This window comes from Stegastes partitus, unplaced genomic scaffold (genome assembly GCF_000690725.1).
Source record: "Stegastes partitus isolate 25-593 unplaced genomic scaffold, Stegastes_partitus-1.0.2 Scaffold942, whole genome shotgun sequence".
Lineage (NCBI taxonomy): Eukaryota > Metazoa > Chordata > Actinopteri > Pomacentridae > Stegastes > Stegastes partitus.
The window spans coordinates 117,874-133,236 of record NW_007578673.1 but is presented as its reverse complement, the minus strand read 5'-3'; the positions used below and the strand labels follow the sequence as shown (position 1 = coordinate 133,236).

The 15,363-nt window shown below is 41.1% G+C and overlaps 1 protein-coding gene across 1 annotated transcript in view; it reads left to right on the top strand.

Moving 5' to 3' along the window:
- Window positions 1-15,363, top strand: part of LOC103366396 (plexin-A4-like) — a gene marked incomplete at its 3' end in the record, with an annotated part of 155,538 nt that overhangs the window by 24,207 nt on the left and 115,968 nt on the right. Inside the window, exon 2 of the mRNA XM_008294104.1 lies at window positions 1,950-3,298. Coding sequence (XP_008292326.1) covers window positions 2,054-3,298 — 1,245 coding nt within the window. The remainder of the gene's footprint in view (window positions 1-1,949; window positions 3,299-15,363) is intronic.

The following is a 15,363-nucleotide window of genomic DNA, read 5'->3' as shown; positions in this document are numbered from 1 at the left end:
CTTTGCATATTTCGACAGCCGTCTGTCTGATCTACTTCAAACTTGACTCGTGCATTGCTGGGGACCCGTGGAAGTGCGGTGTCGAGTGTGAAATTGTTTGAAAGAGTGGTTCTTGAGAAACATAAAAAGAAAACATTAAACAGCTGTCTGTGATGATGGTAGGAATGTGGCGATGTAATGACATCACCGATTACAGCAACCATGTCAGGCAAAGCTGGCTGCACCTGGTCAGAGCATGGGTTCCCCGGAGAACAAGCTGCTGCTGAAAAAAAAACTCTCCCACGATCATCTAAAGTAGTTCGTGTACAGACACCCAGCAATGTGGTGCTCAGTAAGCACTTCAAACTGGAAATGACGGATTGCCTCATCTAAAGCATAATTTCTGCACTGTTGCTGTTATGGAAGCATAACATTATGACATGCATCATCTTTTAATGGCCATGGATAAGTGAGAAAACGTCTTAAGAGTCTCTTACAGACTTACCTTGTTACTGTCTGTGTGTTTCAGTTATGTTACAGTATGCAAAAACACATTTGTCAGCTGCTTTAATGCAAATACTGATTCTCTGGTTCAGGGTAAGGGTAGCTATGACAAAGAGTGATAACATTATCCTGTGTCCTTTAGAATTTGAGGTCAAGTGGGCCATAGTTCTGATAGGCATCTGACAAAAGGGATCTATTGCTTTTCTTACCAATATCATAACAGCAGTGACATGGAAGTTAGATGTTTGTTCAACTTTCTTTTTTTAAAATTTAATGTTTATTTTGTTTTTGTGACCTTTTCCTGAAGGACAAATTCATATATGTAACAAAAAGCTGATTGTTGTATTTTCGCTTCCAATAACAACATTTTGTTTTCTGCATGATGTAGGTTTATAGCAGCAGAATAATATTGAGCGTTCCAGTACAAGTCATGACTTGGATTATTGCACTTCCTTTTTTTGTTGTGCATGACTGTGTTGCCTGGATGCTACCCAGGTGAACACCTTTACATAAATACCCAGCTTGCCACTGGAGAGGCATAATGAGCAGACAACTCACACAGGAGAACACCACGTTTACAGGAAATGCTGCAATTTGTACTTTATAATCAGTGCAGGGGTGTGCCTTAAACTGTGTGCTGGGTGCTTTGACAGTGTGCATAACAGTTCTAACCACTACATGCAAAATTTTCATTAGTAATTTCAATTCAGGTAGTGTGTATATAATGCTGAGACCATGCAAAATGACCCAAGGACCATAGAGAAGCTTATTTCCGCAACCACTTGCATTTCCTCCCTAATCGTTCCTCTTTTGCCTATACACCTCCTTTATGGTACGTGTGCATGCATGTCTATGTAAGTATGTTAAAGAGAGAAAGAAGGTCCTTTTCTCTCTCCTAGCAGTGTCAGCAGGTGAGCTGCCCTATTGGGAAAAAAGAGAGAAATTGCCAAAGCATGCAAATTGCTACTCCAAGGGGAGAATCAATTAAGTGCATAGTGGCTGGAGAAGAAAGACAAGAAGGGGTGGAGAGGGGCAGGGGTCCATGCAGAGAGATGGTGCAGAGCCATGCTGATCACCTCCTCTGAGACAATGCATTACTCCGCCTCTTCTGTCGCCTTCCTTAGCGAGTGATTCTACTGGCTGGAGCCATTTCTGCCTTTTTAAAGAGCTACTGTACCTCAGCCTCATTTCTTTTCTTTTCTTTTTTGCCTAGCCCATTTCTTCTCCAATAATAGATTGCTCTGGAGTCTCAAATGTATGGCCTCTTCACCTGTTTTACTCATTAAGATGTTCTGTTTCAATCTGTGCCAGATACATTTAGAACGTAGATCATGTAATAGAATCTTGATACACATAATGAAGATCTGTCAATACCCGGTGACAGTTTCCTTGAATGCAGGGATATGTTGGTGATGTTTGAATTCATGTTACCGGTTTTCGCTAATTTCTGTCTCTTTCCTCTGTAGGTACATAATGTCCTCCAACTCAAGAGAGGCTTGATCCTGACTGGCCGACAGTACTGGACTGTGCCGCCATCCCTCTCCTCACCAGTCCCACCCTGAGCACAGCCATGACGCCCCTCACCAGGATACGGACCTATGTTTTTGTATGCTGCTTCCTGTCTAGTCTGGTGCTTCCTGTGACGTCACAAACAGTAGTGCAAGCCCCACAGGCTCATAGTGCTGGCTCCCAAGTTATCACAGCGTTGCTTCAGGAGGAGGAGTATGCGTCATTTCATGCTGAGAACCCTGAGTGGACATTTAACCATCTGGCGGTGGACTATCGCAATGGCAATGTTTATTTAGGAGCTGTAAATCGCATATATAAACTGTCCCCTGGCTTGGAGGTCCAGGTGTCCCATGAGACTGGCCCAGATGAAGACAACCGCAAGTGCTACCCACCACGTATTGTCCAGCCGTGCAGTGAGCCACTTACACTCACCAACAACGTCAACAAGATGCTCTTGATGGACTACAGGGAGAACCGGCTGCTGGCATGTGGCAGCCTCTACCAGGGCATTTGCAAACTCCTTCGTCTTGATGACCTCTTCAAACTAGGAGAGCCCTTCCACAAGAAGGAGCACTACCTCTCTGGTGTTAATGAGAGTGGCTCTGTGTTTGGCGTCATTGTTTCTTATGGCAATGCCTCACCGGACATGCTGTTTGTAGCCACAGCAGTGGATGGCAAGCCAGAGTACTTCCCTACCATCTCTAGCCGAAAGTTGGCCAGAAACTCAGAGGAGGATGGCATGTTTGCCTATGTCTTTCATGATGAGTTTGTGGCCTCAATGATTAAGATCCCCTCTGATACTTTCACTGTAATCCCAGACTTTGACATATACTACATTTATGGCTTTGCCAGTGGGAACTTTGTCTATTTTCTGACTTTACAGCCTGAAATGGGAGGTGGACCAACCACTGGATCCTCCTCTGCTGGTCGGGAACAGGTCTACACTTCCAAGATAGTCCGCCTCTGCAAAGCAGACACTGCATTCAACTCCTATGTGGAGGTGCCTATTGGATGCATTAGTGGCAATGTGGAGTATCGATTACTTGAGGCGGCCTACCTGTCAAAAGCTGGTGCTATCCTGGCCCGCTCACTAGATGTGGCACCAGATGACGATGTGCTGTTTGCTGTCTTCTCAAAAGGCCAAAAGAGACGTCCTCGGCAGGCCTCCCAGGACTCTGCACTGTGTGTTTTCTCTCTGCGAAAGATCAACGAGAAAATCAAGGAAAGGCTGCAGTCCTGCTACAAGGGAGAGGGCACGCTGGACCTGGCTTGGCTCAAAGTCAAAGATATTCCCTGCAGCAGTGCGGTGAGTACTGTTAAAGCACACATGGTTTGTGACTTTGTAGGTGCACCAATTTAATGACGGGGAGGTGCAAAAGCAAGTCAAGCTCTGAAGAACACCAAACAGTCCAAATGCGGATACTGCAGTGCGGAATAACAGGACTGTGTTGGTAGATCTTAATTATTCCACACATACTGTGCCTGCACATGTACAGTCTGCATACTGCATTATGTACTATGACATTCAGTGTTGTATCCCTTTCCAGAACAGCAGGTGCTGCACATTTCTGTCAGGAGAAGAACTGATCAAACCACTCATTTAGGAATAGCACATAAAACTGCATTAAGTAAAATAAGTCACTGATGATTTCTTGTTGTTTCGATAATTTGTGATTGAAGGACATTACAGGTGAGTCTATACTGAGGAGAATGAGTTTTGACAGCACTCTCCCATGTTACTATAATGAGCTCGGATGCTCTGCAGGAGGGCTTCACTAACACTGTGTTCTTGGGTGGGTTCATGCTCCATCCCATTACGATGAGATGTTAACCATCCACTGCCTCTTTTAATCCGCTCACCCTTTAAACAATGTAGCTGAATGCTCAGCCAAATTACCATAATTCCATTCTCCATAACAGCATTACAAATTCAGTGATTCAGTTCATTTGATTTCTCACTTTGTGCACATAAAAAACAAGGTTAAATTGGGTGTTACATGTTTAGACCTCCTTCACAAGCAGCCAAAGCTGTTTCATGCATTTTTGTCTGTTGATCTCACATTACACCATTAATAAAAGCTGCGAACCTGAAGAAATAGAAAATTACCTTGATCAGAGTGCATTTGTTCTTTTTCTTCTACATAGCAAGCTTGGTTAAATAAAAATGTTTGCAAAGTTTAAGATAAGACTGCACCCAACACTTCTGTTTTTTGGTGTGTAAATCAGTCAAAGATGTATTATTTTAAGTGGAAATTTGCATTCTTTGGTATATTTTCTCTAATTTGTAGATAACTACAGAAACTGTACATTTTAGGAAATATGATAAATATTATTATATTAGCATTTTATCTTCTTTACTCAGTCCACTCATCATTATTGCCAAAAGCTATAAATGAGAATTTATTCAGCTAGAAATACCTCTAAGAATTCCATGACTTGGTTATGGTCATATTTCAGGAACATAAATTTTATCCTCATGCTGCACTGACCATATTGTTTTGACCTTTGTCATGCACTACGTGGAGACATTATGAAGTTGACCCTCTCCTGTGTTTGGTTCCGGAATCACTGTGTTTATCTATTAATCCGTCTCTGGCACGGCACACGTGCCAGGGCGCCTTTGTCTGCTGCTTGAGGGCCTGATAAATCATGCCTGGGGTGGAGCTGTCAGCAGGGAAAGGAAGTGTGAGGGAGCACACAGGGGTTAGCGCTGAGGAATGATGCCATTTCAGCATGCGCCACCGCCAGCGCATAAATTAGACCCCGCTGAACAAGTGACGGTGGACTCTGCAGGAGATAGATGAGTTCTGACACACATACACCCACATCTGCCATCGCACTTGTAAGTTTGGCTACTGCAGAAATGGACATGGTGGCTTTTCAAGACAGAGAGATTTTTGATAAAGTAGAGTAATGGCACTACATAGATTGTTTTATGGCATACTTATTTTTATTTACTACAACCTAGATCAGACAGAGTGAAGTTGACACTACAGCCATAAATAGCCATATTTAAATCCAGGTACACATACCATACAGATAAATCAGATGTCAAAGACCTATCATTTTACCATTAGTAAATTAGTAGCTGTAAATATGGGCCATATATAGTTTCTATCGTTTTCAAAATGTGAATGTGCTTTCTGTTAAAGAGACCTTATTATTTGCTTTACTTTTGGATTTTTTCCCCTTTCCATTCGTGTGTAATGTAACTTTTTTGTAGATATAAAAAGTCTGCAAACTCACAAAGCTACACCAACACTGAAAAACACTGTTCCTTACCTGCCTGGAACACCTTGTTTAAAGGCCAGGCTTTTCTTCTATTACTTTTTTTTTTTCACCATGTAGCACATTTGCATAACACCTGCCTTGCAGCTAGTTTGGCACACTCTCAACAAAGAATTAGCAGCTTCCACGCAGTCTAACTTTTTTTTCCTGACTAGAGCTGCTTCTGCTCGGGGTACATCCATGCAAGAGATCCAACCTTGCCTTGCTTTTGTCAAACCAGCTGACCAATTAGAGCAGACCTCATAGAGTCAGGACCTAAAACAAAGCGTTTTAGAGACAGGGTGAGAAGAAAATGGGAACATGATGTGTTTTTTGAACATTGAAGCAGATAAACATATTCTAGTAAACGACAAAATACAATTATAAACCTGTAAATGTGCCTAATATGTACTCTTTAACCTAAAGGTTTGTGAGCAAACATAACGTCTTCCACCTCACGTGTGTGCCTGTGATGGATGGCTGTCTTTCTCATATCCCATGGCTGATTTTTATGAATCGTTGGTTATTACTTTTAGATTAATTCCTTCGCTGCTTTAAATGATGCATGACTGGGAGCACTGTGCCACCGATATCATCAGAAATGTAGTTTAAACTCATCGTTCACATCTGTATGTCCCTCGGGTGTACAGTAGAGAGCTAACAAAGTATGCAGACACACACACACACAAGCAGACACACAATTTTAAACATACCAAACAAGGTTGCTTTGGGAATTGTGGATGGCAGACTGCTTTTTGGATTCCTGCACTCAGAAGACACTCTAATTGAGGAGTCACGGAACCACATAAATATCAAAAATGGCTTACTCACTCCATTACAACTCTTACACATTTCTTACACAAGCTTGCCCTGTTTCTTATTTTCTCCTGGAAAGAATGTTAAAGACTTAGTAGAGATCCGTGTTATTCGGACTGAAGGCTGCATTGAAAAGTTCCACATATTGATTGCCACTTTTGTTACTAGAGGCATTTTCTCATCTTGCAGGTTTTTGAAGGACGATCTTGCTTATTATACGTTGCAGTGGTCAATGCCCACATGCAGCAGGAAAAGCTTTGAAAAACCTATTCTAGTCCTTCATAGTCAACAGAGCATTATAAACAAGCCACTGTGACCAAAACTACCACTTTCTCTTAAACTCTAGTTAAAAAAAAAGACATGGACAAAATACAGACCATTAGTTTTTTTTTTTTAAATAGTGGGCTACATGTCACTATGTTGGCTGCTAGAGAGAACTTGGAAGAGAAGGAGCCTTGTATTAAGGGCATGCCCCTTTATCTTACCCTCTTCATCGTTCAGTATCTTCCTCTCTCTCACACTGTGCTCCCTGTTTTTCGCTTTCTTTTAGGCTTTTTTTTTTTTTTTTCGAGTCTTTCAAATGCTATCGTATTTCGAACATGATGTGTTTTTCCTCCAATTAGGGAGAGGATGAACAGCCCCCAGGCTCATTAGACTCGTCTGGCTGTATGGGCCAACGTGTACGCACACAGAGACACACACAATTTTGATATGGATGAGACACATTCAGACCCAGTGTGGATAGACCTAACCACTGTCTCTACTGGAACATATGCAGCCATAACCACAATACCCTCTCGTTACTATAGGCGTCCATTGTTTTCCAGCAACCTTGCGAACGATTTAATGCAATCAGAAATGTTTAATAACTTTTGAATACGATTGTGAAATTGATGTTTTAAACGACACTATTATGGAAATTAAACTAGCTGTGTCCAGTTACTTTCAATGTTGATCCTTAGCAATGCTAAAGCAAAATATAAACTGGATGCTAAAGTGTCTTTCTTTACATTTCATTCAACAATGCAACCTTATATTGCAGTGTCCTGGAATGGTGAATAATGAAATCATCACATTAAGTACGAACGTGTGCAAGGACACAAGTACGTTTACAGGACACATTCCTGCTTAGGACCATATAAAAACGCTTGCTCCCGTCAGACCTTTGATGCCTTACACCATCTTTAAGAGGCTTTCAGTCATAGTGGGAGAGATGCAAACAGGGAGAAATAGAGAAGAAAAAAGAATTTACAGAGGTTGCGAGAACGCAGTAGAGAGGATAGATGGAAAGAAAGACTGAGTATGGAGGGGGGGTGCTTCCTCTCTCCCCCAAATGGCCATGCTTGGCTGAGCCACATAATGCGTGCTCAACAGTATAAGTCTGCAAAGGGCCTGCATCCATAGATCATTGTGAAGTGGCATGTGACCTATAAAAAAAACGCTGCCTGTTCCCTCCATGTTCACTGTGTCAGCAGAAAAAAACAGAACAACAAAACAGCGGGATTGCAATAAATTCACTCCGCTCTCTTTTTCCTCTCATCCTTGATTCATTGCTCGCCTCCCATGCCACTCTTTTCTCTCTTTGACCGTCCTTCTCTTATAACAATAAGTGCCACCATCACTTCTTCTCATTCTCTTTGAATCTGCGCCGCTATCTCCTTGAGTTCCCCTTACGATGCTTTTCGTAAGCATAGAGTGAAACACAACCCCCCTTCCCCGCACCCCAAACATGGATGAGAAAATTACAAGGTCGTCTGTAAGTCTCTGACAGGCTACGGCCATCCCCTCATCCCTTCTGCTAATGATCATTAATTACATGTCATTAACTAACATGCCACGGGCTATTCTTTCACATTTGTCATGTGCTATCGACTTCACATTCTGAATTCACTCCAATTAATTAGATTATTCTACTCGGCTGCTGCTGTTTCTTTGAGTCTTTTTCTTGATCTCTCTCACAGTCCCCCAACACGTGCTCATCCCTCCCTTGTTTCATCCTTCACTTGAAAGGAACTCTTACAATATTGTATTCCCTGTCTTCCCCTCGTGCTCACTTTCCATGCCATTGACTTTTCTTTCTTCTGTTTTGTTCTGTGTTTGACCAACCTTTGGATGATGATGTCTCCTTTGCTGGTCATCTTCATCCCTCCTCTCCCTGATTGCGGAGCTTAATCAGTGACTGGCTGCTGCTGCTGCTGCTGCTGATGAGTCAGTCTAGGCCACATCCTCAGGAAGGGAAAGGCTAGTGGATTCATTAAGGACATCCAGACTGCCCCCCCACACCACCCTTACCTCCCCACTTCACCCCACTCCATCCACATATCCGCTATCCTGCTTGCTGGCTGGCTCGCTAATTAAATCTCCATACATGATACCACTTGCTAAAGGTCAGAATCCATCACAATATCATTATTCTGTGATTAAACAAGTGTCTCCCACTTTCTTCGTGCTGGTTGGCCTCTGCCTGAAAACACTGACTGAATTGGGAACCTTCAGTTCTTTCTCCTGTTGCTTCTGTTGCCAAGTGTTAGAAAAACACATTTTATACACTTTCTTTTCCCACTAATTCTCAGATTCCCCAGAAAGCAGGACCACAAAACGTTTAAAAGTAAATTTGCAGAATACGTGGGATGCATGATTTTGGATTGCTGCTGACGTCAGGTATGCCGATATTTTCTAACTCATCTTGGCTGAATGCCAATACTGATACATGCACATATTTTTCCACTTAATTGCAGAGAACATCAGGTCTCTTGTGTAGTGGAGTGAACATATGATTATACCTACTCTTATCGTGATGGCCCACTGGCAGGTGCAGACACAAAATACAATGCTTTTCAAATGTACACAATCACTTGGCAGTGTAGGAACAACTACTTAAACATGCTTGTAAAACATGCTGTATTTATTTTCATTGAACATTTTTAAAAGAAAACTGTATGCCTTTAGCCTGACAGACATCCTCTACCTGTCAATGTTCATTTAGAGACAATACCAGGATTTCATTTTAAAGGTATATCATTGTGCATCCCTACAAAATATACCAGTTACTGGTTATACCTCCCAAATTGTATTAAATGCACGGCAGGAATTGTACGTATCCACTTGAATTATGAATACATTAAATCGTACATTCATTAAGTTTATCATTGTCTTATGTTTTGTTACAAAGGTTTTAAATTGCTATATTGTCGAAATGAAGATAATCACCGAAAAAGTCTCTAATCAGTTGATTGATAGATAGATAATAGCACCTTTCATTGTCAATATTCAATACAATTCCACCACAGTGTCCTGAACAATGACCAAGATGAATCAGCACTTATCATAAAAATAAACAAAATATGATAGCTGTTGTATTGGATTGCAAAGGAAGTAACTGACTAACAGCTAATAAACAAATAAAACCTCATGGTAAGGTTGGTAATACATGCAGACTTGTTTTGGATGAAAATTAATATCCCTACTAATCATCCTAGAAAGACATAATAATGATTTTCTGTCAGTACATAGTGGAGATGAAATAATAGATTAGGAAGTAATATGAAACACCTGTTCTGGTTTCTGGATTTCCTTTTTCTCCACACTTGTGCACCTCTTGAACTCCCATCTTGCCTCCAATAGTTTTCTACCTATTCTGTCTTCTGTCTCTGCTTTGGTAATTTCTCAGTTTCATGCCAAAATTGTCATGCTGTTTCGTTAGTTTCTGACTTGATTGTTTTTCCTAACTAATATTTATCATCTGTTGTAGCTGCTCAGCTAACGGTTGGCAGGTGCGAACACAAACATGAATTTACAGAATATCACAGGCTTGTCAGAGCCTCTCTGCTCATATTGAAACCTGCCAACAGAACACACATATAAGTTAACTTTGCTGTAGGCTTACCCAGAGAAGTGTGTCTAATATATCTATACACATGAATGTATGCAAATTTGCTTCAGTTTCCAGCTTTGTTTAATATTAATGTGCACAAACTCTCACTATTATCTCCCATTCTGCATTCTATAACTGTGCTGATCCACCGAGATTGATGTGATGTCTTCCCAGAGATTACTTCACTGTCAGGCACAGAGCCTGTCCTGTGTGTGTGTGCCCATCTATATATATATATATTCTTTCTTTCTTCAGTCCTAATCATTGTGACTGGTTTTCGAAACAGTCCCCAGGGCGCCATACAGAGGGGAAGTTAAATCTACGCAGTGACAGCTCTTGTAGTTCACGTCGACACTTGTGCATTCAGACTGAATTCTGAGCATGATTCAGTCAGAGTGCTGCAAAAAAGTGCTCTCTCTTTTGGAACGCCCTGTGGACACCTTAACAAAGCAGCAAAGAGCAGTGAACCCTAGGCATCAGAAGCCGATTCACAATGACTCCTGCTCATATACTTCACATTTGACTTTGAGAAGAAGAATTCAGGTTCTATGTTGAGGCAGTTTTTACAAAAATAATGTCTCTACTTCTCTTTGAATATGCAGTGTAACTGTATTCCTGTCTCTCCTCATACATTTTAATCATTTTGTATATCGTTACCTTTTACATCCAGGCATTACGTTTTCTTGTCCACCATTCACTTAAATGCTGCATGGACATGTCCAAGATTATTTGCCTTGGACATATACACTTCATTCTGACTTCTGTAATCCTTTGCCATTGTGTTTCTGTCTCGGTTGATGCTGTTTGTGCTTTTTTGCTAAAAGCAAAAAAAATGCTGCCAATAGCCTAATAGGTTGGACAGTTTCCAGATTAGATTTATTTTTTTTAAAAAGGGAAATGGCAAAATCATCCATGAAAACAGGATGCAACGTGTGGAAGGTTATGACAAGATGATGCCAGGCGTGAAAAACAAAACATGAACCTCAAAGAAGAGCGTGCACACAGTTGGCACAGTGTTTTTAGTCAAGTTTCAGAGTGAATTGTGCATTGCACATTTTACTCTTTGTGCCTTTGCTTCAATGTGTGTGTGGTGGTATATTCTGTCAGAAGTTGCCAGTGTAGTGGAGGGCACCATGGATCAGTAGTTGGACAGACTAAGTCTCGGCACAGTCTGATACACACAGTCTTAGAGTCACACAAACAAGTGAAGGATAAAGGTTCAATTTAACTTGCAAAATCAAATAATGTAGCTGAATAAAAATGGTAATTAATGTTATTCTTGAGATTCTCTGAGCTTTTCATCAGTGTAAGTGTAAATATATGTATGTATACAAAAGTTTTTATTCACTAGTGTCCACTGGAAATAAGCACCCACTGGGATTTTGTTCCACTTGTCTTTGTGACAATCTCTAGGTCTTTGATGCTAGAAGGCTTCCTTGCCATCACTCACGATATTTGTTTTCTTTTAGCCAGTTCTTGACGACTTTGTACCGCTGTATGTTTCAGATCATTGTTTTGTTGGAGACTCCAATGTTGCCTAAGGCCAAGATTTTCTGCAGACTGATGTTTTTCTCCAAAATGACTTTTGGCTTCCTGCCTCGCCTTTTGAGATCTTTTTTGGTTTTAACCTTGCATTGCATTTGACTAGTGCCTTACCAGAGAACTACTACATCTGCTATTCTCAACTTACAGGATATTGCAATGCTCTAGAAGATGGTAGAAATTACCATGAGCATTTGAAATGATATAAAAACTTGCTTTTTCTCAAAAACATGGGACAGTTTTACGAGGTATGAATCATTTTCTAAAAGAAGAATTGTAGATTGGACAATATCAAGACATGTCTGGACACTGGCTGAAAAATGGATAAGAGCCATATAGATGTTTTTTTTGCTATTGTTGCAGTCTGAATTGCAATGAAAGTCTTTGCTGGACATTATGAAGCAAATAGTAGCTGGGTGATGCAAACACTTACTGCATAAAACAACAAAACTGTTTGTCTCCCTCTATTGTTCTAACAACATCTACAGTTAAATATCTTGTAGAATTTTAAAAAAAAATGTATGCGCCCAATTACCCCTTCACAGAATTGCAGCTGACATGCTTGGGTACCATCCAACATTTTTTGCATACCTTGATATATAGCAAATTATGAATCGTAAGTAATGAATGCCGTCCTTGTATGTTTTGCTTCAACGTGGCTTAGTGTTCCTGCAGGAGTCATACAGCCAGTGTTTTATTATAGGGAAATTGAATGTTGACATTATATCTTACAATGAACACTGCAAACCCACTTAGTCATGACATAATTCTCTAGTGCCACCAATCATTCTGGCAGGTTAGTCATTTAGCACAGTAGGGCAAGAAGAAAATACTGGATGACCAAGCGGCTAATTACACAAAGAGCAACTACTATGATGCATTTTTTTTCATTTAACTCCAGTCTTGCTTTAAAGAGCAGATTTCCCGCAAAATCATCAATGACTCGACAGCGAAACAAGCTAATCATAACTAACAAATGTTGCATAATGAATTTTTAGAATAAAGACCAGAAGAGCAGTTTCGGTGCACTAAAATGGATTGGCGAAGAAAGTAATTGAAAAGCCACAGGCGGTGTAATAACCGCAATAAAAAGGAATATCTCGAAATGCAAGAAAACGGTCTCTTTGGAGCCTCCGATGGTTGAGCAGTGCCACAAAGTAAAGCGTCTCGGCGGTTTAACGTGTGTCATTAACTTTGTGAACTTGCAGCCAATGGAATGGGCCCTCACAACAGCGCAAGCTCAGATTAGGCCATACATCAGAGAACGTTGGAGAGCGGATCTCTTTCAATCCCCCAATAATCGCATTGAGCAACTCTCGCTTTCGCGCGCGCCCACTGCCCCCTCTCTTTTTCTCCAGTCTGTATCTGCTGATCCCTCTGCACAGTCCAGAAGAGAGCTCTCTTTGTGCTGGTGCTGGCAGGCAGACAGAAGCAGAGAGATGGATACGGCTGAGAGTGACCTGATTCTGCCTCAGTGCCTGGCCTCTGTCCAAATACAGAGACTCCGCTCTCTTGTCTCTCTGTCTTCAGGGAGGAACCCTCCATCTTTCTCCTCAGTTGCTACGCTGCGGGACGCTGGCTGAAATACCTGCCAGGCTTGAGCAAGAAATGGATTTATGTTCACAGGTTCAACTCACTTGAGTAGCTCGTCTGCTGCTAATCAAGCAGCGAACTCATTTTCTGATGTGCAAAACTAGTTTTACCTGTACCAGTAATAATTAGTTTTAATATCAGCAGCACCCAGCGATGGAGTGGTTTGAAGCCTCGTTGGCTGTTTTACTTGCTTTAATTTGTCTGTGGAAATTGATCAAAATAAAAATTAAAGGTCAAAACTGAGCTAAAATTGGGTGCAGTGAAGGTGATCTCTAGCCTTCAGTGCTACATTTGTACAGCAAGGGCCATTGGAAGTTAAGCCAGAAACGGCTGACCGAAAAAAAAGCATTAAAATATTAAGCTCAGAGTCAGAACCCAATTTAATTAGGAGGATTGAGAGAAAGAAAAAGGGCATAAAACATGATGGAAGCAGCGGCAGCAGTGTCTTAGTGTCAGACAATGTCAAGGGCTACATTGATATTTGGCTTTCTGACTCGAGACATCTTTGGCATCTCAACTACAAATGTCATGTTTTGCTGGTGGCGTAATGAAAATGTGTCTGCTTCCTGAAAGGGCTGACAGGCAAAGTATATTTCATTAGATTGCAGAACAGAGGACAGAGATGGTGGTGATTGGCAACCAGCAGAAATAATATAGCAAGTGTCAGCGGCAAGAGTCACATAAAAACACCCTCCTTTTGCTCAAGCATCACCCTTTACTTACACAGCCAGACAGATATGATGTGATTTCTTTTTTTAATGATGAAAAACACTTTTTTGGAAATGTAATTAAACTTGGGAGAAATAGCTGCACCTTTATTATCTTCCGAGGAAGCTTTCAATCATCAAAACCTCAAACACTACAAAGTACTCCATCTTGCTGTTGATAGACCCTGTTAACCTTTGAACCCAAGTATGATAAGTGTCCTTTATAACTGATGGTGACACGAAGAGGGTGATTTCTTTCCGAGACATAAACAACAAGTAAGAATGAATACATTGAAACAGCATTACTGGTTACTGGAGAAAAGGCGTTGGGGGTGGGGGTGTGTGGGGGGTGACCCTTTAAGTAGTGACCCTCGTTCTCGTTGGAGTGCCATTAGTCTAGCAGCGAAGCACCACATGACTTGGAGGACAGAGTGTAGTCTTGACAGCAGCTCATTCTGAAAAGGTCAAGGGGGGAAAGGCAGGGAGCTGGAGTAGCAAGTTGAAGGAAAATGTTTTTGTTGTGCTCAGATATTCATCTTTGTTTACTCTCTTTGACATCTCAGTCTGCATTGGCTATCAATTGTATCTCTTGTGTCCATCTGTCTTTGCTCCTCATCCTCATCTTCACCCTCTTTAACCACATGACATGATCTTGACCCAAATTTCGGTTATCTCTATTGATCATTCCTACCACTCTATAAAACCCCATATTATAGCCTAAAGCTCTATGTTCCATTTGGCTAATAAAAGCAGATCCCATGTGTCCTCTGTGGCTTGGTCTGAAGCTTGCGATGATGATGATGATGGCCTTTAGTGATGGGTTGTTTTGACACCTGGTACTTGCAAGATTTATCGAGAGCTCAAACGGTGCACTTCCAGGAAGAAAAATGGAAAATAAGACATAAACAAAAGGCGCTCTGACCTCCAGAGCATCCCCCCACTGACACTTCAACTAGCCACTAGCCAACTGTAGCCAAATTGGTTGCATATTCTTTAGCCCTGAAATTGTGCCATGAACTAAGGTTGATGGTTATTATTTTTTTTGACCTTGTCTTCTTTTGCTAGACTCGAAATGTACATTTTGTTGTCTAAAAACCCTCCATGGTGAAAATCAAGCCTTACGGCCTTGTTACCTGTTTATATTCTAGAAGACATATCATGTGCAAAATAACCTGTCAAAGTCATGGCTGAGAATTTTATACCTTGAAACTGCAGGGTACCAATGACTGTCTCAAAAACACAGATTCCAACACCCAGGATTTTATATGTAATAGACCTAAGGAACCAATCTCCATAGCGGGGCTTTATGTACTTAGATTTTTCTTAAACAGTTTCCTGTTTGATCATGTATGGCTGAATTACTATAGTTTTACAGCTAGCCATTGTGCAGCATGGTGAAGTTTTATACTGTTTGAGCAGTCACTGGGGAGCTGGTGTGCTTAAGCTGCAGCAAGTGGGGAGGAGTGCATGGAGAAAGAGGCGGTGACTTAATAGAGGATAACACAGAGATACATTTTTAGGGGTTTAATTTATGACTGGAAAGGGAATTTAAGTTTATTTTATCTAACTTTA